Source organism: Meriones unguiculatus, chromosome 2 (genome assembly GCF_030254825.1).
Source record: "Meriones unguiculatus strain TT.TT164.6M chromosome 2, Bangor_MerUng_6.1, whole genome shotgun sequence".
Classification (NCBI taxonomy): domain Eukaryota; kingdom Metazoa; phylum Chordata; class Mammalia; order Rodentia; family Muridae; genus Meriones; species Meriones unguiculatus.
This window is the reverse complement of record NC_083350.1, coordinates 166,777,733-166,802,008: the sequence shown is the minus strand read 5'-3', so window position 1 is coordinate 166,802,008 and position 24,276 is coordinate 166,777,733. Positions and strand designations below refer to the sequence as shown.

The window sequence follows — 24,276 nt, the reverse complement described above, 5'->3', positions numbered from 1 at the left end:
TATTAAAGCCATTTGACATTTAAAATGAATTTCCTGCAGGTGCTTACTAAACTATGATTAGTGAGTGATTTCTTCTAAACTATTCCTATACCCTTTCTGGGGCACACAAGAGGATTGTCATTATCTAGAGAAGTTGAAAACAAAAGCATGGCTGAAAGAAGCTATTTGACCTGGGTGGCAACAGACATTGCAACCAAAAACAGATAGAAGGGATTTTTTTTAATGTTTTACATTTTTAATTACATATCAAGTGTTAAATGAATACTAACCAAAATGATCAGAGAACACAGCAAATCACAGAACTAGGCATCTTCACTCTCCATATATGTGTGTGTGTGTATATAAAACCTTTTAACTTATTTACACTAATGAATACACACACACACACACACACACAAGGAACTTCAAATTATCAATACCTATATATTTACACTATTGCTTTAAAAGCATTAATTATACATGTTAAAGAGCATTAGACAAGTAAGTATCTTTAGGCAAATGTTACACGTATATAAAAGTAGGCCACATTATTAACACATTGATCCTATCACTTTATAAGTTTCTTCTATCACTTAATGAACAATTTACTTATCAAAGAATGAGATAATTTAGATATATTTTAAATACAATATTATCTTTCTTATAGAATTGAGTATGATACTAAAGAGAAACAATTAGTGATTAGCAAGGTAAAGTGAGACCAGTTTGTTTCCATTTTTGGCATACAGCAAATCCGTTGCTGTTAATTAAATCTGGTTTTCAGAAGCCCACAGCTGATTTAACAGAATACAGTGCTCTACTAGCTTATGGGAACAACAAATGCAATTCATTACCCTGATACACTTATTACATTTATATGACAAAATATTTCTGAACCTTATTAAGTGTCCATACATGACACACTTGTTGTTTTGTTTTGTTTTAATCTCAATAGTATGATGCCTAAATTTTTATGAGGTCAATTTAATTATTGATGTATATTTCTAATGCTTTTAAATGGTAAGGTAAAAGTTAGTTATGTCTGCATTAGGGAGAAAAACTTACAGATATGATTTAAAAAAAAATCAATCCATAATATTACTGACTAATTATAAAATAATTCAGCCAATTTCACTATTTAAATTAATATATTTCCCCATCCAATAGTACGGACTAAGAACAGAATATACATATATGATTTTTTCATGTCTGTATTATTTCAAATCACTTAAATACATTAAGTTAAAATACTTGTGGCATTTTATGTTCATGGCTATTTTCATATCTTTGACACCGGCTTTCAAAACATGATTTCTTCAAATTTTAACGAAATATATGACCTAAATGTAATGAGTTGGATTAAATAGTTATTCTACTTCGAGACTGCAGAAAGGTTTGTGTATGGGTTGAGAGTTAACTTCCTTTGATAGTGTTACACAGTCCACCGTACTTCACATTTAACACAAGTAAGTGGTGTCTTTTTGCAGCCTATTCTGTGGTAGTCTGCTGGATAGGCAGCTTCACAGTGAAGCATTCCTTTTGCTTTTAAAAGTTTCCAGACAGGGAGTGAGTTAAATGCCTCACAGTGGTAGGTAGTAGGAGAATGAGGTTTTGGTATGTCACTCTTTCACTGAATTTTATGCAGTCAAATTAACACAGTAAAAATGTCATTTCATTTAAAAATGATCTATATCATTTTCAGGGCTGATCATTTAGTATTAGATAACCAATTGGTATCCTCTCTCCTGGGGTAGATTATTTCTCCTGCTCTTAGCTTGTATGAAAAGGTATGCATACAAGTAACATTACACAGAGCAGGTTGGATATATGTATTCAGGAAAATACTAACACACAAAGATACATTGACAACAATTAAAAAAAAAAAAGAGGTCCTGAATTTGTAAGGGGAGGGAGTTACATGGGCAGGTTTGGAGAAAGGAAAGAGAAGAGGAAAGCCATATAACTATATCTCAAAGAATAATATAAAATATTTCTATACTGTGGCATGCTTTTCTAAAATGAAAATGTATAGGCTGTAGATTCAGGATTAAGAGGATCTCTTAGGAAGAAACTGATAGGTCCCAATTTTAAAAAGAAAGAACAAATATCCTCAATAATTTCAAAGTAGATTTGATTGAATTTTCTGTTAAAGTTAATATGCTACTGTGTGCCTCACAAGCAGGAAGCAAGATCAAAACACTTAACTGTAGCATACCTCACAGCCTTATGAAGAGCAACATTCCACGTACCACTACTGTCTCCTGGGCCTTTTATTTTCCAACTTCCAAGATTAGGAAAATAAGAATAGTTCATAATTAGCAACAATCAATCTGGATATAATACAAAGGCCTTGTCCATCCTAATCTCCCTTGAGCATCAGACAACTACTGCACAGCAAGGAGAGGAGGCTTACGAAGCTAATGTTCACAGGATGTCAATCAGGTTTATCTTCTCTGAAAACATACACAGTAAGGAAGCCGGGACCATCTCAACCATGGAAGAGCATGGCTTATTCTTAGTGAGATGAAAACAGTGAGTGTCTTTGGCGATGGGCAGGAACTGCCCAACATATCAGGATGTTCTGATGGGGACTGCAGCAACCTCAGCTACATAAATAATTATTCCACTCTAACCCTTGATGAGCCTCAAGTGCTTAATTTTTAATCTATCTTGATGTTACTTTTTCAAAGTGGATAAATGTGGATGTCACCGGAATCAAATGCTTAGGTGCCAGAACTGCTGGTACCGACACTTATCTGGAGTGGTTTTACTCTCTAGCACCCTTCATGACTTATAAAACATGGCTTCCACCACACTTCTCTTAAGTGTTCTAAGAGGGTTAAGAATAATGAGCAAAGAAGCACTTAGCAGAGTCATAACACATTTTGTGTCTTTGGACTCTCTCTTCTACTTTAAATTTAAAAAATTCAAACTATAAAATGTTTAGACTTTAAAAAAAAAAACCTTTTTTCCCTATTATTATACTATGGAGAATTTTATGTGTAGCACAGATATATAAATCTCTGTAAAGTGTCATATGCCCTTTTTAGTATTATTTTTCTACATAAAAAGCAACACTAACATTATTGTAGACTAGACTCTAGATGTTCTTCATATAATGTAAAAAAACTGATCAAAGCTACTCTCAAATTCTCAACAGAAGAAGAAAGTAAACCCTGAAAATGTGACCATGTCTACACACACAGCTGCTGAAGGCTAAACATCCTTCTTCTTGAAAGCCCCACAGTTCTTCCAACAAAGCCTTCATGAACAGGTGTTACTATTTTTACCAAATTTAACTGAATCATGCCACTGCAGTGAACAATTTATCTTTCTGCAGAAATATATGATGTACAGACAGCCAAAATGGTAGGTCCCTAATGAACAGCCAGTCAGTGGAAGGTAACATAGAAAACCGACACACACCAAAAAAACGGGTGGTGGTGGTGGTGGGGCTGATCCAGAAATCCACTCACAGAAAATAAAGGACCCTTTACTCTGCCAGAACCAGTCCAAGGTGCAGAGAACTCTACAGAGACTTATGTATCTATGCTATGGGAGCAGTCTCCCCATTAAGTGTATACTGTGTTCCTTAGAGATTCATAACTGCAGGAAAGTAAATTCCCTAAAGCTAAATTTAAAAGCATTTAAGATCAGTTAATAATTATTGGCCATATTTAGGAAAAAATATTGCTTTCAATTCAATCAATATCAAAGATATCCAAAGAACCACATATACAAAGGTGTTTTTTTGTTTGTTTGTTTTGTTTTGTGTTTTAAGGAAGTCTCTTAATCGTCAAGGGCTAATAGCTTACGAGGAAAAACAGGCAGATTAACTATAGAATCCAACACAAGATATTCTACTCTCTAATACATGACATGTAAGGAATATAGAAGAAAGAAACATCCACTCCATGAAGAAGTCCCTATTGGTAGCTATAATCATTGGGAGTTTTCATGAGGAAGAGTACACTGAGGATTATTCAAGTTAGTCACAGATCTAAGAGTTTGACAAAAATTAAAAGAGTATCCCTAAGAATCTACTGGCCGTGGACAATTTAACATGCTAGAGCACGGAAGTGAAAAATTTCAACCTGTTTATCATGTATCACTTATACTATGAAATGCAATAACATGAAAGACTGTAAGAGCTGGAGATCTAGCATAACAGAGTAAAACAGTGTGTCCTGGACAGGACAGGACCACTGAACTCATGAACTCAAGATAAGATAGCTGTGCCAACTTTCACAAAATCTGCACAAGATCAAGCCAAACAATATTCTAGAGCTGAGGGTACTCATGAACTCCCATCCCTGAGAATCTGTTGATATTTGATGGTTTCTGATGGAAGGAGAACTAGTTCTTGCTATAGTGTGGGCCTTGGTAGGTCTACCATGCTTCAGTGGATAAATGTGTGGCCTCATCCAATGAGCATATAGACAGTACCAATTAGACTTGATGAGCCATTAACATTTTTCAAAGTAGACAGAAAGTTGAGGGGCAGATCGAAACATGGGGTGGATCTATAAGGAACTGGGTGAAGAATAAATGATGAACAGGATCAGAATATATTGTCTGACATTTTCAAAGTACAAATAAACATTAAAAACTTATAGTGTATAGACATATAGACAGACAGACAGATAATATATATGATAGATAAATCATTAAAAGATGATAAATGATTAATAGAGATAGACAGAGAGATAGACAGACAGACAGACAGACATGTACCTATATATGTGCATACATTTGTTTGAGGAATTTGTTGTTTAAGAACAAAATATGCCATGAACTTTGATGCTATCAACAAACAAGGCATCAGATTACTCAAAAAGTTTTCAGTTGGACTGACCCTAAGAGAGGCTTTCAGCTATAAATGTTGATGATGCTGGTCTCATGAAATGAAGACAATATCATCAGGTTTTTATTTAACTTGGCAAGTACTTGTGCTTCAGAGGTCCTGGTGACCTTGACAAATTTATGAAGATAATTAAGCCTGTTCCTCTCTACTCCTTGTTATCTTAATATATAAACTGGGTATGTCACATGTCCTCATTTTTTAAGCCTCTTATTATATTGACAGCATTCTGTGGTTCACTAGAGTTTAATGCTGAAAATGGCAAAGAGAAAAATTCATTTCTAGACACTAAATAAAACCCTTGAATATCACATGAATAATCTAAGTGTAAAGAATAGCAAAACTTAAACGCAAACAAAAACAAAGCTTAGATTTTTATTTACTACCTTAGTAGATAAAACCTTCAATCTCAAGGTTTTTAAACACTTTTTAATTATTTCAATGATTTGTTTCTGCTAGTTACTCTAATAAAGACTTCACGTAGCCAGTGAACTATATTTTTTCTTCTAGGTTACTTCAAAATGTTACTACCCTCTTCTCTAGTAAGATAAAAATAGGGTAGACTATATAAGACTTTTTTTCAGCTAACACAATAGGTTTATTAAAACATGATTAACATAAAAGAATTATCACGATGGGGATAGGAATAAGCTTGGGAATAATTATGAATGAGATTGTGGCTGATTTTTTTTTTTTTGACATATTGAGTTTGAAGTGGCTATATCGTGTCCGTGAGAAAAGAGTCTGAGGAGGCTCTACTGAGGGGGCTCTAACAATTTGTTCCTAGATCTTTGAAAAGAGTAAAGTTCAAAAATAGAATCTTGAGAGCCTACCACATCCAGAAGCTTGGGGGACAAAAACAAACAAACAAACAACATAAGAGTTAATAACATTGCCTAAGCAGAGAATAAAACCTTAGAACAAAGAAATTGAAAGCAGCAGTGAATACAAAGTGGAGGGTATTGGTCGGAGTAATAAGAATAAAATTAGAGCAGAATAGTACCACAGATGCCACAGAAAAGGGAGTTTATAGAGAACCAAATACCTACTGACATCAGTGATTAGAGAAGTCAAGTCCAAACAAGTGTTAGCTTTGGCTAGTAAGAGACTTTACTAACCTTGGGAGTTAGTAAATCACAGGGTTTTGTAAAAACGTGGTCTTTGCAATTGAGTAGCCCTCTCTCCATATCTAGTCCCTGGTACGTATGAACTGTATAGTCCTACAGTCACTCAACTTAGTGCCTCAGGTTTTTTTCTGTCTAATGAAAATAATACTAACTGCCATCATCTTGAGAGTTAGAGGAAGCCGTGCACTTACAAACAACTGGTGCTGAAAGATCACAATACTTATGAAAAGCTGACAAGCCAGGATATTATAATGTGAAAGCTGGCTGTAATCTGTGTATTTTCTTAGAGCCTGAATTGATTTATTGCTATTCCTCACATTGGCTTAGTAGCTGGTCACAGTTTAGAAATGAGATTGCAGCTTTTCCTTTCCCAGATCTAAGCAGTAATGATAAACCTGGGGTCTAAATCTATCTAGCTAATGCAAAGGACTAGTGTAGCTGAATAGTTGCTGCTGGGCAACGCATCTTTCAAACTACCAAGAATAAGATCTGTAAACCCACAAGCAAATGACTTTCCATCGATCAAGACCTATTTTAATTCAAATGCAGTATTGAACCAGACAGTGGAAGAAATCTGCAGTAATTTTATAAACACTAAACACTATCTTTCTGCTTATGTGGATAAGGTTTTATTTATTCTACTAGAATGTAGCACATACTTTATGAAATAAGATCTCCATAGTTAAAACATGAAGACCAAATTAATACTGGTAATGGTATCCCAGATTTACCTGATGGCTTTCAAGACCTACTCATCACTTTTAAACACATGAAATAGGATCCTCTCAGGAATATTTTCAAGATAAATACATTTTACTTGTAAAATTGAGCTCACAGTGCATGCAGTTTCAGATTTGTCTTTGTACCCCAAAGCTAACCTGATTTTCTCAATACTAGTTACTAAGAGAAACACCTTCTCAACTCATTATAAGCATGACTTCCTCAGAAGCCTCTTCCTTTGTAGTTTTCAAACAGTCTGGAGAACTGCCCTGTTGAGTTCAAATACCCTTTGACCTTCAGTTTCCTTTGTTTCCTTGACGCATGGAGTTCTCATGGGGCTATGCTGGACTACCTACATAAAGTGGACTTCTCTAAGACCACGTGAGCACAGCTATCAGCTTGCCATGTCTGAGCATCCCTGAGGATTATACACATTCTGTACATTTAAATCTATTACAGTCAAAGTAAAGTGTGAACGAACCAAGGAATATCCTTAACTCGTGAGAGATTATCATCCTTTTAATCACTGCATCATTCAACATAAGAAACAGAAATTTAGAAGTACTTAAGTAGGCTTTTTTTTTTTATGTAACTTGATAGAATTATCTGAAGATTAATAAAATGAAAGGTATAAAACTCTACAAAATAAAATACTATGAAGCAATGCTAGGTAGGTACTGGAAATCCATATTTATAGTGAATAAAATCATAATAGTGTTTTAAAAGAGTATACATCACTTTACAAACAGGATGGCTGACTGTCCAAAGGGAAGACATAGAAAAAGGAAAGATTTATAGTAAGTGGGTATGCGCTCAGTACAGTGTTAATCATGCTCTTTTCATGCTTTGAAGAATAAAAGTCATAGGAAATAGCAAAAAAGAAAAAATATTTTAAAGTGAAAATTTAATGATATCCATTGGCTTAAAAAGTAGATGAGGAAGATATTTTTAAAAAAATCATGCCTTCTAAAACTATATCTGCATCACTAAGAAGAAAAGCCAGCTTTATATAAGTCTAAAGCAGATCAAGATTCCTGGATCACTTTAGCCTTAGCAGACAGAAGAGGCCTTGGTACAGCCTGAGAACTGAGAGCAGAAGTGCTAGATGCTGACCTGCTGGGCTCTGGTAAGGCAAGGTTTATTAGTTATGAGCAGACAGCTGGAAAGTGCATTGAGTCCTGTCCTTTAGCTTAGAGGTTCTAAGTACAGACAACAGAGCAAACTATGGGATCAGAAAAACACACTTTTCTACATGCCTTACAGTTTGCAAAGAAATCTGGAACAGAGTGCTGCTTAGCAGGCAGGAAAACTATCAGAATACCAATTGCCATGCAATGAGGTAGGTGCAACTGTCATATACCTGGTCCCTCAGCAAGGACAAAGAAGGGGTCTCTCCAAAGCATTTGGAAGATCTCTGGCCCACGCCATCTCTCATATTCTCTCTACCTTTAAGACAGTGCTACCACAATTCTACTGTTAAAATTCTTAAAAGGGTGAATGAGGACAATATGTAATATGCATTTCAAAAGTTTTGGTCACTTTTCGAAATTCATACACTTGTCAAACAAGTCAGGGGTGGTAAAAGGTTGTGGGTCAGAATGCCCTGGTACATGTTACTATTAGGTACATGCTCTGTTTCAGTTCATCCAAAGTTAATTAATTTCCAAAACATCAAGGAAAACTGTGACCATAATGGCACTTAGGATTAAGAAAGCACACCTCAACTGAGGGAGAGTAACCAAGAAAGGGAGTGTGAACATAGCCTTATGCAATTTGGCTGCTGATTTTATCTAGAGAAACCTGGCTTCTGAAAATGTTTCTTTAACTGTGGTTTGCCTCATACTTTGGAGCTGATGGGATGTAAAAATTTTCCATGAATTAGAGCCAAGTGAGCTGGTAGAATAAAAAGTAACATTCATTAGCAGACAACAGTGACCATGGTAGCATTCTAACGGTAGCCTTTATATAAGAAAGGAGGGGAATAATCTTAAGTTTGGGAGCTAGACTCAGTCAAGTGGGGTAGATGTCTGTATTTCAGGTGAACTCAAAAGGCACAGATGAGGAATCTGGGAAATGTGTGCTGTATGTAGAAACCAAATCAGAGAGCCCTAGATGCAGCTCCTACCTCAGTAAATAAATTGGAGAGCAATGGTGTAAGACACCTAATATTAAACTGGCCTCCACATGTGCAGGTGCACACATGTGTGCGTATACCTGAACACACAATGAGAAACACACACGTGCCAAAAAAGTTTGGGAAATCAGATTACCAATGTCAAGGAAAACAAGGAATCCTACCTGTTTGAAAAACAAACTATAAAACAGGAAACCATCCAGTAAGTAAATAAAATACCTTATCTGATCTGCAACTTAACCCTGTAGCTTGCTTTCCTATCTCTATAACACTTGAAACATCAACACACTTACTTCTCAGTTTGCCTCCTGTTACAGATCCTGTAACAGTTTCACCATAAACCACTCTTAAAGACAAATGAAATCTTCTCAAGAAACTCCTAAGCATTTTGTGTTGCTTACACCAGTGACTTGTATAAGAAACACAGAAGTGAAATTACAAATAGTCTGCATCTGCTAACTAACCACAGACTGCTTATGCAATTACAGGCAGGTCTGATTGTACCACTTTTGGCAACTACCAGGGAAATTGAAATAATTTTATTTTTCCTGTCCTCAGAGGTACTCCTATGCCTTTTTCTCAATTAGCTCTCAACATGCTAAAAACCCAAAATAGCCTATTCAATTAAAAGTCTTCCAGCAAATCCATTGAACACACAGTTGATCCTCCTTTAACATCAAATAATGAAGCAAACTCATTGCCACACACAAAATCAATACCCAACATGGCCGACGGTGTTAGCAATAACCCATGACAGTCTAAACAAGGCGGCACTGTGGCATGGCTCACTGAATCAGTCAGTGCACACCTCATATTAGAATGTAACAGTGACATTTACAAGAAAGAACATCTCAAGCCAAGTCAAGCCTCAAACTTAAGAACTGGGTTAATGCCTTAGGATACCTTGGATTATATCAGTAACTAACACTGGTTCCCTGTCAATTACAAGTAAGAGGGAAAAAATGAGGTTGGAGTATTCAGAATATTTTGGGGTGCTATCTTTAGACCATTAAGGAGGGAGTGTTGACAGCCCTGAGGCTTATAGTCTACTTTCTAATGAAGGCCTAACTGAATTTATGGTTCAAGATTACACCTAAATATAAAACGAGCCAAAGAAGAAGAGAATGAAATACGACAAATGGACTTGAAGTAGATGCTACTTTGTACAGAAACTTTATGGAATAAACACAAACCCTGCATTAAAACTTGCAGAATATAGGGTTAGGGGGAGGACTTGGTGGTTCAGAGCACACTCCCTTTTGTAAAGAACACAAGCCGGGCTCCTAGCACCTAAACTGTTACGGCTCAGTCATGTGAAACTCCAGCTCTGGGGATCCAGGGCCTCCGGTCGCTATGGGCAACTGCGCTCACGCATGTACATACCCACATGCACTATCATACACATGTACATAATTAAAAATGAAAATTTAAAACATCTGAGTCTTTTAGGAGGAAATTCACATATTGCATTGGAAATGTAAAATATGATTTATTTATTGTACAACAGCACAGAACTAAAGAGGCATTTATATTAAACAGGATTAATGTCAGAACAGATGATTAGAACTATTTTCCTTTCATAGATAACTACACTTATTAAATGGATTTAGGAACAGATAAACCTGATTCTAATACTGCCTCATTAGTGTGAAGTCATGCACATTGCTCAGTTTGGGGGTCGTTTTCTGTTGATGAAGGGAAAGTAAATAAGCTACTGTATAAGAGTGCACATTTAAGCCTAACTCATTTTCCAATAAAACAGCACACAGTTGCCCACCTACAGTATAATAAGCAAAACAGTCACATTTATTCTAACCCAAGGCAAGGCTCCTCATACAAAGGGAAATGATAATTCAGAATGAGTTCCAACATTCAGACCAGAACAATATGAATGGCTCTCATGGCTCTCAGGTCTAGTATATCTACACATTTACTTGATTTATATGATGTAACAGATTTTACTGAATCCTCTCAGTCCTTTGAAGCATCAGATTCATGTTATAAATGAGAAAACAGCATGAGACGGCAGAGACTGCATTCACATGAACTCCTCTGCAATAAAAGACCTGGATGGATCTACTGTCTGGGCTATTTTCAAGGTCTTGTCCGTGCCGTAGACTTTGGATTTTGTTGTTTCTTTTGTTTCTAACTTACATTACTCTTGGCTTTGCGTGATCATTCTGAAGATCAAAATTTGACTAAGATTCCAGAGGTAGCAGAAGGGTCTAAGGAAGAACCACTACTGGCCATATTCTCATCACTCTTGGCATCAATATTTATTTCCAATAATAGATTTTCCAGAAAAAAAAATCATTCCAAGAAAAACAGAATGATGTCCAATTTAGACACTCAGAAAACACTAAAGTGAACAAGAATACAAACCTCAATCTATAGGAAATTAATAAAGAAAACAAAGAAGGCAGAAAAATGAAATCTAAGGATGAAGAATGCCACACACTTTTCCCTGTAATTAAGTAGTGCCAGAGAAAAAGTCAGTTTGGCATATCATAATCCATGAATCTATACAGCTTTCAATTTTGTACAAAATATTTCTAATTGGCTATCTCTGTAAATCAATATATTCAAGAAACTGGCTAAGGGAGATGAGCTCCTGATCCTCTAGGGAAAGGGCTCTTGTCCCACAAGCTTTGGGAATAAGTAAACTGCTCTGGGAAGAGACTCATGTATCACCGTACTGTTCACCAAGATGAGAGTATGAGCACTAATATTTGATTGATATCTCTTAAATATGAGTTCAGGATTATACAATGTTCATCAAATAGCTAAGAAATACAAGAATTTATTTCATGTTCTGAAACCCCAAAATGTTAATACAACATCCTCTTTCTGCCACATCTCGAATAAAATGGAATCAATTATTTTATTTATAGTCATTTTTATTCCATTTAACTGGGGTACAAAAGTCTTAAGGAAAGATAAAACTGTTTTAAAACATTTAATGAAATTATTTGTATTACACGCAAAATTACTTGATCTAGATGTTTTGGCATTATTAGTATAGCAAGTAATATTAAAGATATATAAAGAATAAAAATTTAATAAAGTTTTAGTCCTAGATAATTTCTGAAATGTTTTATTAAAAGTCATAAGTACATAAAGACAACATATAGCAAGTAGATGTTTCAGAAAGCAAAGATTTGAGTAGTTTCATCTAAATTCTAATGTCACATAACATACATAAAAGTCTTAACAAAGGTTTTGAGGTATATATTTTGCTTCCAATATTGTAATTCTCAGGAAAACTCACAAAATAAGCTGAAACCTTAGTCTCATACAAAATGACATCTACAGTTTCATGGGCTTACATGTCAGTTCATAAAAAGATACTGCAAGGGGAGATGAACAAAGAGCAGACAACCGAGTTCATGCCAGAGACTGCCCCTGCACCCCTTACTAGGGAACCCACAAGGAGACTGAGCTGCCCATAGGCTACATCTGAGCATCTCAGCTTTGATTACCTCCCCCTGGAGAGGTAGCCTTCTTAGGCCACAGAGAAAGTGACTCCCAACAGTCCTGACGAGACCTGATAGGCTAGGGTCAGAGAGTAGGAGAGAAGGACCTCCCCTATCAGCTGACTAGGGGAGGCACAGGGGAGGGTGAGAGGAAGAGAGGGTAAGACCAGGAGGAGGTGAAGGAGGGGACTACATCTGGTTTCAAAGCGAATAAATTGTAATAAATGATCAAAAGATACTCCATCACAATCAAAAGCTATAAGGGTGGTAACTGACGGAGAGGCCTCCTTATCAGACGCTCTTTCATATCAGTGCCAAGCTGGAACTCTGGTGAGTTTGTTCTTCATTTTTCTAGAACAGACTGTTTTCTGGTTTACTACCTAATTCATTCTCTGTGAAGTATGTAAAGACATAAATGTTATCTGCTCAGAGATTTATACTCTAAGACTGATGGCTAAAACTTTAATGTTTCACATTTTGAATGAGAATACCTTATTAGCAATTATTCCAAGATAGTATTGCTAAAGAAACATGTGAAAGAGTTAGTTTTTCTAAAGTACCCTCATCTTAAATTCAGGGTATTGCTATAATTGAACCAATACTTGCCCAACATTTTCATATAGAAACTCACTGGAAATTAAATAGAGGTTTTATGCACAATATCATGCTATAATGTTTCTCAGGATTAACAGGTTATAGACAAATTTCACAGCAGGCAGGCTAACACTGTAAGCTCTGAAGGCAGACTGTGTTAAGCCCCAGAAACCTGCCCCTCACTGTGTGACCTTGGAGAAGTAACTGCTCTGAGCTTTCTCACTTCGTATAATGGGTACATTAAAGTTAATAATTTCTAAATGAGTTACCTAAAAATCAATATGGCTCAAGTTAATCTCACAGAATTCCACACTGTGATGATGATCTTGGCTAATTCTCTTGCCATATTAAAACCAGCAGTGACCATGCCAATAAAAACATGCTGATTATTCTGCTTCTCTTCCACAAACTCAGTTTCCAGTGTATTTCAGAACAAATCTATTAAAATCAAAATTTTATTATTTTATGGTCTTAAAATAGCCACTAGTCTATCGACACCCAAAGAGGCAAAATTCTGTGTAGTTTACACCCTTTTGAAAAGATTTCACAACCTCTAGTACAGCTAGTAATAAAACTGTAAAAGAACAGTGACTGCCCCTGCATCTAGGATGTGTAAGTAGCATGTATTTGGGGTTACACCTGGTGACTCTTCTGACAGGCAAAGGTGTCAGTCTCCACCTTGAGGCCTGTAGACAGCCTCTCTCACTGAACCAGCAGCTTGCCTTTTCAGCTATGCTTTGCTGCCAGCTTCTAGGATCTGCTCTTGTCCCCATTTGGAATTTGGATTCTGGTCTTCACACTTGTATAGCTAGGGCTGTGCCCCACAGAATCAACTACCAAATTCTGTGAGTTCTTAACTAAATCTTTAGTGCAAAATATATATTTCTCATGACAATCTCTTCCCTATAATTATTCATCCTTGGCAGGAGTTATGGAAGTCAGTAGTCACTAATAAAGACACTAACACCACTCTGCATTTATTGCTCTGCCTATTGAAGCCTTTGTACTCAAAAGTATGTTATATGCTTCAATCATAGATTTCAAGTAGTGCAGGAGCTACTTAAATAGACCCCACTGTAAAAATATTTGCAATATTAGTAACTTCTTTAATATGAATAATGATTTATAGTTCACCAGAGGCTGAGCTAAGGCATGTTTGGGGTTTTTGTTTATTCTGTTTTCGAGATTTAGAGGTTTGGGGGGTTTGCTTATTTTGATTGTTCCTTTTAAATATATTTGAGTTTCTTTCATGAACATTTCCTTTCATTTTTAACTTTGCTAAGATTCACGGGAAGCAATGCTTTTCAGAGGAAGAAAAAGTCCAATAAATAAGAGCATGATGATAATCTCCTCTCATGGCTAGACTTAGATTTCATTAGTCACCACTTAGCCCCGAAGAGATATGAGATAATGTGGGGATAACTCATTCTGAACACAAATCTTTCTTAACAGGATTCTTCATTTAATAATTAATTCTTTAAGTATTTCTTCATGGTTTTTCTTTCTTCATCTTTCTTCTGAGTTGCCTCCCTCTAAGGAGAACAATCTTTTGAGAAACAATATCATCTACTAAAGAGGAATTGGACTGCTTTTCCCCAATCCCTCTCTGTAGGTTGAAACTGATGGACAGAAGTCCTTACTGGAAAGGGACATGCTACTAAACGTGTTTTCAGTCTATGAACGATGTTAGAATATTAGATGAGCAATGATTTCTGAAAGCAAATTATCTTCTGAATGCAGTAACATGGAAAAGAATGAATTACAGATGTAATTTATCCATCACAAGCAGATCCTAAACACTGATTATGTCTGTATCTACAGAGAAATTTAAAATGCTAGAAAAACTCCTTAGTTTTGCTAACTTTAATTTTCCATTTTTTTTTTTTAATTTTGTGTAATTTACTGTCAACTATTAACTGCAGATGCTTCCTGCCTCATGTAAGAAGAGTCTGGGCCTAGATATCAGCAACTCCACATCTGCATTGGAGGCAGAGAGATAACTCTAAAAGCATATTGGAGTCCTACGGGCTTTGAAGCAATAAGGTTTTGGGACCTGATAGTCAAGCCTCAAACTCACACTAACCCAAAATACAACATATGAATGCCTAGATAAGCTCAAGATAGCTGCAGCATTCTGCTGGCCTGGAACCTGAGACCTCAGGTTAAAATGGAGGTTCCCTCTCAGTGAGGGACTTTTCTTTCTTTTGGGGGACTCTGGCTCTGTTCCTACTTGTGGTTTCAGAGTCAGTAGTTTTGGAAAAAAAGTAAAGCTAAACCACTAAAGACATTCCTCTCCCTCTTCTTCAAGTTGCACACACACTGACCTTACCATTACTATTGAGGAGTTGTGCTCCTAATCTCCACCCCACGCACTTCTAACAGTCTCCCTGCAAATAATAAGCACCAGGAGAACAGCACTTTTAACTTCTGCATATTCTGAGACAGAATATGCTTGTTACCCTCTTTAAGTTATCGAATCCTTATCCCTTCTCAGCTCCCAAATGTCTGTTCTTCACATCAGACCCTTTAACTATTGCTGTAGTAAAACAGTAATAAAGGAAAACAAAATAAGTTCATGAGCTTGATACTTCCAGTATTTCCATCACTTATTTTACCACTTCTGCCTGGGATTAGCACAGAAAGCACCTCATGAAGCTACAGGAAGACAAAGAGAAGGAGCTGAACAATAAATTCCACAGCTCGTCCAGACCAGCATGGGAGGCTTACTGCAGATCCTTTGACAATGGGGCCTTCCTCCCTTGTAGGTGAGGCCCACAGGATGTGTACACTGCCTGTTCTTGAAGACCTCTCCAGGAAACAAGAGCAGGCCAAATCGAAAGTTGAGAAAACCAAGAGCTGGCTTGCAGAGTGTCCCAAGAATGCGAGAAAGGCTACTCCCCTACACTCGGCCCAGCTAAATTTCTGAAGACCAAACTGTTCCAGGAAACTCTGACGAAGGCAGTTGGAGTCCATGATACCAACCACAGTTACAATTTTTGAAAAGAATGGAGCTCACGATGCGTTTGAGGAGTCTCCCTGGTTTAATTTGGTGCCAAGGTTTTAAAACACACCTCAAGAACCCTATAGTTACGCTGGCTTTTCAGGGTGGGCCTGATGATTTAACTGAATTGGTTCTGAACAATTAAGAGACACTGGGTCATTTTTCATTTCATACATTGATTTTATTTTTATGCATGAATAGTTTACCTGCATGTATGTATATGTACCACATGCATTGCTAGTAATCATGGTTTAGAAAAAGGCATAGAATCTTCTGGACCTAGAGTACAGTTGTAAAACACTGTGTAAGAACTGGAAACTAAGCCTGGGGTCTCTGGATGGGCAGCCAGTGTTGATAAGCACTGAGCCATCTCTTCAGCCCCTCCTTCTACACACTGAGGCAGCTATCAAGCTGATGCAGTGTCACTACTGGACATGCTAAACTTAACCTCATTTTCTTATCTTTTAGAACAGACTCATAATCTTTCTGTCTGATGCCACAATCTTCCTGCTAATTTAGAGTCCCTTTTTGATCTACTTGTTAACTCAAAACAGAATTGTGTGTATTCACTGCTATAGGTCCTATGACTTCAACTTACCTTGAATCACCACTTATTTATGCAGGAGCACTTGTGTGTGGTTTATATGTTGATTCCTCATCACACAGATATGTAAACTGAAAAGCAATGTTTGGTATGATGTGACTGAGTATGGAAATTGAAATCAGGCTACCAGGCATCAGGTCCACAGCTCACTAGTTGGTCCAGTTGAACAGCACCTGGCTTCTCTGTACTTCACTGTGCCTATCTGTCAAATATTATTATCAAAGAGTTGTTGAATAGGCTAATTTTATTATAAAGTGAAAACAATGTTCAACACAGAATGATTTAGTAACTATTAATTCATTTCCCTTTAAAAAATGAAAAATATATTTGTAAAGGAACTATAAATGAAAATTAGAGTAACAGGAGAATTTTCTGCCATACAAAATCATTTGGACTCTCTTTCTAAACCATGAAAGATATATATATATATATATACATATAGTATATATTTCAAACATATAGGCATGTATATATAATTATAGATATAAACACATTTTAATAGGAAAAAGAAACGTGCTATTTTGTTTTTCCATAAAAGTAAAAAGTAAAAATTTGTGCAATGACAGCTTTTATTGACTCACTAAAACAAAGTAATGACTGTTGTAGTATAGGAGCAGTACTAATGCTCCTCTGCAAAAGGGTCCTCCCTTCAATGGCTACCACACTCGTGTACTTGCCAGACACATTTATTTGATTCTGGGAGACTTCTAGGATAAGTAATTTCCATAATTCTCTCTCATCATTGCCAACACATGTCATTTTCCTCTTGCACATTACCTGAAAACTGACTTTGTTAGAGAATAGTTAAGCAACTACTATGGCAATCCTTAATGCCCAATCAGAAATTAAGAGGTCAGGAGAAACCCTGGTGAAGCTCGGCAGACCTTTCTTAGGTAGACTGGTTTTGACTGTAACGGGGTGTTACCTGATTTGCTCTTTCCTTTTCTGCTTCCAAGAACATGGCTGGTGCATGGTGCTGCCCAGCCTATCTTTCAGTGCTGGAAGAATGCTAAGTTTAGAAGACATGTGCTTCTCAGGACCTTAGGATGAAAGACCCTGAGCACTGGGAACTGCGGAAGACACCAAACAGGCCCAGACAGCTGACAAAAATCAAACTCCTGTTTATGCCAAATGCTGCGGAAGGGGGCATTAATCAGTTTTACAGCTCCAATATCTACATCATGTCTCCATGTCTCTGGGACTAATAAAGAACGAGCAGATCCAACAGTTCTGAAACCAGATGGTTGGAAAGGTGCAAAGATTTTTGAAGGAAAAAAAGAAGAAAGTGTAACAAGACCCATGGTCCAAAGACTTCCTGGAGTTGGCCTGCCTGTCAAGCTACAATATATAAAGGGTTCTAGCATCTGGAAACTGTCACTAAATTCTCAAAGCACAGAACCATGTAACACAAAAAAAGCTTCTTTTTCTTTTTTTTTTTAAGCAAAACAAGCATAAATCAAAATTTAAATTAATTAAAAAATATTAATGCCAGAACAATGCTGATATATGCAGATGTATATTTGGTGACAACTGTATAAGAAATGTTATTTACAAAACTCTTCAGTGGGTTAGCATTCTGCAAGTGTTATGTGCTAGAGTTAACACTGCTCAGTGTTACCACTTCAGTGAAACTTACAAGAAATTACTACTCTAACACACAATACATGGTATCACTAAGTGTTCTCAACCAGCCTTTCTAGTTACTTTTATTAGTTTCTACACACTAATCTCTATCAGCAGTGCAGTCAAAGGTCATCCATTTAGCTACCCATTTCTACTGACTCTCATGAATTCTGACCTAAGTAATAACATGGATAATTATTTCCTTATCTAAAAGCACAGAATGTGTGTCTTCTAAATCTGCTGAAGTTAAAAGGGGGGGGGTGTCAAAATTTCCTCATTAGGATCTCTTTATAAGAAAATAAAGCTTTGTCTAGATCTGAGGGAGAGCAGAGACATTGCTCAGCATGAAAGGTAATGGATTAGCAATGCTGATAGCTCAAATCCTCCACTTATCCTCAGCAAGGAAAATGACAGGATAAGCACCCTGTCTAGGCCCCTGGGTGTCCTTGGGGCGGAGAAGCACTGCAGGTTTCGCAGGCTGTAACCATGTTCCACTCCCTCAGCAGCCCATTTACCCTACATATCAGAGACCTAAAGCCTCACCCAGACAATTGCGATGAGGCTATGAAACAGAGTCAGAATTTGAGAAGTTCTGACACTTGACATGCAGGTAAACTTTGTTCCTGTTTATGCACCATGCTGCCTTGGGTTTAAATAGTCTTCGGTTGATCACTCTAATACAGGGAAGCAAGACTTAATGAGGAAAAAGGAGAAGTAGTAGGCTAAAATCAGACAAAAGCTCAAAACAGCAAGATTCTATACTTTAGGTAGCTTTGTCTTGAATTTTGTTTGCCTGACAGTTTAAAAGTATTCACTCACTTAAAAGATTGTTTTCTGAACCATGAGCAATCAAAATGCCAAAATGTGGATTCTAGTTGCAATGGATACAGCTACAAAACAGCCTTGCACCTAAGGCTCAGAGAACACTAACAAAGGGTGTGGGGAGATGTTGGGGTCAGAAAGATTGTGAAGAGCCAGATCAGGGAGTTTGCTGTGTGGCTGTGTCCCCTAGTAATGTCAGAAGCTATACCCATAAAGTCTCTATCACAATGACTGCTTAAATATAAGCTTAATGAGGGTAACAATTGGCATGCAGAGGCCCAGGAACAACCTCTTGGAGTTGTAAAGTTTCTGCTTACTGGATACACTGAGAACACGCAAATCTGTCAAGCAGTTTTACAAGTTATATCTTACAGTTAGTCCTTCTCTGAAGACATCAGTGTAGAAAAGAATCTGCTGGGTCCACCTGTCACTAAAGCACACACGTGAGTACACGTGTGCGCAAGTTTCAGGATATAGGGCATGAAAGCCTTTCAAAACTTTGTATGTAAGATGCCATAAGGAAAATGCAACAAATTCTTATCAAAGTTACTGTAGGTGGGAACCTATAACACTAAAATTCCGTTTGTCCAGGAGTTTCAGATCTCCTGTATTTCATTTTGTCAGGATTCTTAGTTAAAACTAAAGTTGTTTTAAAGACATGGTGATGAAAAAAAAAAGGAGGAAAAAAAAAAAACATGATTAAAAGACCATGTCACTGTCTTTGCAAGAACAGCAATGATACCAGCCATTTCTCTGCTAAAAATACACAGTGGCAATCTGGGGGTACCACATCAAGTCAGTCCAGATGTTAACATGTTAACATCCAGATGTTAACACTGGAGGTTTATTTCTATTGATGATATAGCAAACATTTAATTTTTGAAACTACAATACATTTAACATCACATAAAAAATACAACCATTTACTCTCTTCACATAAGCTGTGAGTTATAAAGCTGAGAGATAAGAGAATGGCACAGCATTCACAGTACTGGAAATACCGCGTCTGAAACACAAGATCATTCTATTGGCAGCTTACAGTACTGGAATCTTTTTTCCCCTCTTTTGGAACCTCATTTATAAGCCATACGAGGAAAAAAGTCCTCTTCAGAACAAAATGATGCACTTGGTCAATTGTTCTTAATCTCTGAAGTGCCTACTGCCTGTCCCCAAGTAACAAGCCCATCAAGCCATAGCTAGAACTCACTTTTAGACGACTATAAATTTAAACAAGTGCAAAATAAAAATTAAATTAATAAAGTGCTTAAATGCTATTTAATTTACATACTTGACCTATTCCTCATCTCGTGTTTTCATTATGTGCATTTGAAGAGGTCTATCATAATGCTACTTATCACAGCCCATTTTTGCAACACATTTATCATGAACTAGAACTGTTTTCCTTTACTACATTTAACCTTAATTCAATCTTTAAACTTAAAATTACCAGCATGCCAATGAAATTCTATTAGCTAATTTCTTCTCATAACCTCTAGTACTATGCCTAGTGATTTCTTTTAGATAAACACTTTTCTAATGCTCAGTTTGTTTTCTCTGTGTGGATGTGTTTGTATGCACAAGTGTGTGAGTGCATGTGTCTTGAGAGAAAAAGAGGCAAAGAGAGGGGGAGAAGAAAGGAGGGGGAGGGAGAGAGAGAGAGAGAGAGAGAGAGAGAGAGAGGAATTCTCTTCTAACCAGAAGTCAGCTATAAACCTAAGTCACCTGGGAGCCTAGCCAAAGTCTGAAACAGCACAGCTGAAGGGTACAGCCATTTCACAGGGTCCTCTCAGAGAGTATTTGGTTTGCTTTCCTAACTTTCTAAAAATAGTAGATTACACAAGCCACCTCCATCTCATGGCTCAAGAACTCAAAAGAGGCTGGAGCAGAAATGAAAAGTAATACAGAAAGCACATTTCATTAAAGAAGTCAGGATATTATAAGTTTTGTAAATTCCTTCCGTTTACTCTCAGACAATGGAGATGATCTGTTAGTTGTTGGCAAGCAAGCCTCAGAATGCTCCCAAACTTCAGAACTTCAAGCATGAGTGAGTCATGGGATACTTTTAAGTGTTTTAAAATGTGTTCTGGGTCTATTTTAGCCACAAAATTGAACAGCGTAAGACTACTACCTAAAAGATAGAAATGCAACACTACATAAAGAAGTATGGGTTCTTTCAGTTACATGTGAAAATGGGAAACACAATTACTTAGCTGCACATCCAAGCTCTGTTGACTGATTCTTAATAGTTATTTCGCTAATATTTAAGGAGTTATTGTCTGGGTATGAAGCTTTATTATAAATAAATTTGTGTTAATTTGTCCCTCTACTCAAATAAAAAAAATATTTTGCCTAATTTTAGAACTATAAATTTCAGCTTTTCTTAGAAAACCAAAGGAAAAGAAAAATCATGTATTTTTTAGGTTTTTGCTTGTTTGTTTGTTTTTAAGGCTTTGATGCAGCAGTTTAGTCTCATTACCCACACAGGACGTCTGTGAGCAGGACTGTTGCTTTACTCAAAGGAGAACTGTTCTCTGACCACAAGTGAACAGTAACTAAAAAAATATTTGGAACTGGAAAAATAGCAACTGAATTTTAATGGTTCACAATGTTTCCAAACCCTGTGTCGGCAGGTCTTCTGTGAAAACCATTCGACGTCAAGGCCAAATTTAATGCCCTTCATTTTACAGCCAGGAGTTTACCACCTATTATCTATGGGATTAAAAACTGGATTTACTAGGAATTGGGTCAAAAAGGAGTTACTCATGAACACAGCTGGTTACCGACAAGGGCAATTAGTCCTTTGCTCCTCATTGTATGCATCCCTGTCTCTAATTACACCTGAATTGGTGAGCATTAATTTAGGATTGATGTTGACAAAGGTCAGTATTGTGCCCTTATAAATGCAGTTCAAGACCAAGGTTGGGGAAGCAGTAATCTATAGCTTCTACTTATTTATCTCTACAAGGACTGTGCCTACAGCCTGCCATCTTAACACAGCTCTGTGGGCACTAACACATGCCTCCTCTTTGACCATTCTGAAGACTGAATCTTCGAAACATTCGGCAAAAACCTCACCAAAGTGAGCATTACAAAGTGTACTAAAACAACCTGCTGAAAATGGTTAACCTCTAACTCACCCTGATGTGATGTAAGAAAGCACTTGGATTACTGTATGGTTTGTGTTTAATAAGACAGGATAGATTTGAGACTTCTTCACAGATCTGGGTAAGATGGTGACCCATCTTGGAAGAGTCAAAGAATTAACTGTAGGAATTTAGTATTAAAAAATTAATCTGATTAAACCAAGTCGGTTGAAGGCATCCTGGAACACTTTTCTAGTCTTGACCTTGAATTTCAAAATAAAGACGTGTGCTATCTTTACAAGATGCATTAAAACTTGATACATGGATTACAAATCCAAAACATTTTTTGAATATCAAAATATAGATCATTTCTTCTCATTGTGTGCACAAAGGAAACTTTTAACATTTCTGAGAACACTGCAAGTAACAACTGGCAAGAATCTCACAGAAAATGAACATCTGTATTACCTCAATATGAAAAACCTAATGAACAGCAGTACTTAAGAGTTTGTGCCTATTTATAAAGTCCACATTCAATATAGTGTGTGTTTCGGTTAAGATACTATAGCAACTGAAAAAAATCTCACTTCTAGTCATGTAGTCCCAAAAGTGCATGGTTTCAGCCACTAAAATAATCTCACAGAAAAAGAAAATCATTATGAGAGTTAAAATGCACCTATGATCAGATGACACAGAAGTTGCCATATATTTGTAACAGCTTGACAAGTTTACCAACAAAGGAAAACAACTTATATTCAATCCGTTACTGTCTTGGCCTTATCATATACGAAAGTGCTGAACAGAAACATTTACCATTGATGAACAAAAACTCTGAGTTGCTGTCACTAAGCCAGAACTAGTAATATGTTCTGACTTAGTCAATATGCAACACTTTCTGCTCTAGGGGAAAAAAGCATGGAGTTTCTAGTTAAAGGCCTGATAAAGTTATTTAGAACAAAGTTTGGCTGGACTTGGTCCTCTGAGACCTCACTTGAGTGCCCCAGCCCAATACCATCAACCAGAACATATTGCATAACTAAAGTGTTAACAAAGCAATGTATAATCCCAAATTTAGAGTCCTGGGTGCCCATACCCCTTAATCAATCATTGCATATCCTTAAAAGTAGATAATATTTACTCACTTTCAGTGAATCAAAGCAGGCGATTACTCGTCCATTTTCAACTTGGCAGCTTTTCGAAGGATGTGCAAATTTACATTCCGTGTCTGGCCGTGAGCAAGTCCCCCTTTGAAACTCTCTACATACTTCCAGTGTTAGCCATTTTGTGTCCCGAATTGGTGTGACACTAACAGCCATGTTTATATTTTACAGGTACTTAAATGTTCAATGAAACCGACAAACCCAACCCCTCTCAAAAAAAGAAAAAAAATCAGCAACCAAAGCAAAAAACAAAAACCAAAACAAAATAGGAAGTGATAAAACTTAGAACTGTGAAATGACGGTGAAAATGTCCGAAAGGCTGTTTCCCCAGTCCCTGCTTTAACGGCACATGGAAAAGTGTGACTTCAGTATCAAGGGAAAGACCTCCACTAGAAATTCACAGCATGAAACTGTTAATTCAAAGAGGTTTTGGTTTTTAGAGAAATACCAGGGTTGTAAGTAGTTGGGTGTTTAAAGGAGGGCCTGGAATCAGCCTTGTGCTCAGTAACCCTTTCCCAGTGCCAATTTGGAGCCCAAAATGCAAGCATGAAAACGTGGCAGACCCTTTGACACCGATTTCCAAGCTGCTTTCAGCAAAGTTGTCTGACAGGGAGCCTCCTCACAGCTGGGTTTGCGATGGAGTTGGGCGTTGCGATCGGTATTGATTAGTTTGGCATAGACAGATGCGGCGGTTTAGAGCAAAATCGAGAAAATGATTTTTTTTTTCCTCCTTGATTTCCTGGCAGAAGGTATCTTACTTTTTCAGCAAACTTTTCTTCTAAACTAAAGCAGCCTAGGGCAATGGCAGATACTCAGAGCTTTTCTCCTGATTAGAAGTAGAAATGGGGGTGTCTGGGCTAGAGGTGGAGGGCGGATGTGCTGTCGTCACAGTCTAGCTGGCAGCAAGCAAGGCAAAAGCAGAGGCTGCTCTAGAAGCGGGTCCAAGCAGCAGAGACGTCAGGAAAGGCACTTCTTAGTACCAACCTGTAGAGAAAAGAGATAGGTTAAGATTTACTAAGTAGCATTTACTGGTGTCCTATAGTAGCACAACCTTGCCATGTGATACCAGACTAAGCAACTCAAAGTCAGCCTCGC

At 37.1% G+C, this 24,276-nt stretch overlaps 1 protein-coding gene across 23 annotated transcripts in view; it reads right to left on the bottom strand.

Moving 5' to 3' along the window:
- Mbnl1 (muscleblind like splicing regulator 1) overlaps positions 1–24,276 on the bottom strand; it is a 171,419-nt gene that overhangs the window by 96,924 nt on the left and 50,219 nt on the right. For 19 of the 23 annotated variants that reach the window (XM_060378363.1, XM_060378361.1, XM_060378373.1 and 16 more), the window contains exon 2: positions 23,164–24,165. The exons of 3 other annotated variants lie outside the window; for them this stretch is intronic. In XM_060378363.1, the coding sequence (XP_060234346.1) occupies positions 23,164–23,337 (174 nt within the window). In that variant the 5' untranslated portion in view covers positions 23,338–24,165. Of the gene's footprint in view, positions 1–23,163; positions 24,166–24,276 lie in introns of those variants that run through there. One more of the 23 variants, XM_060378367.1, reaches the window with a different exon arrangement.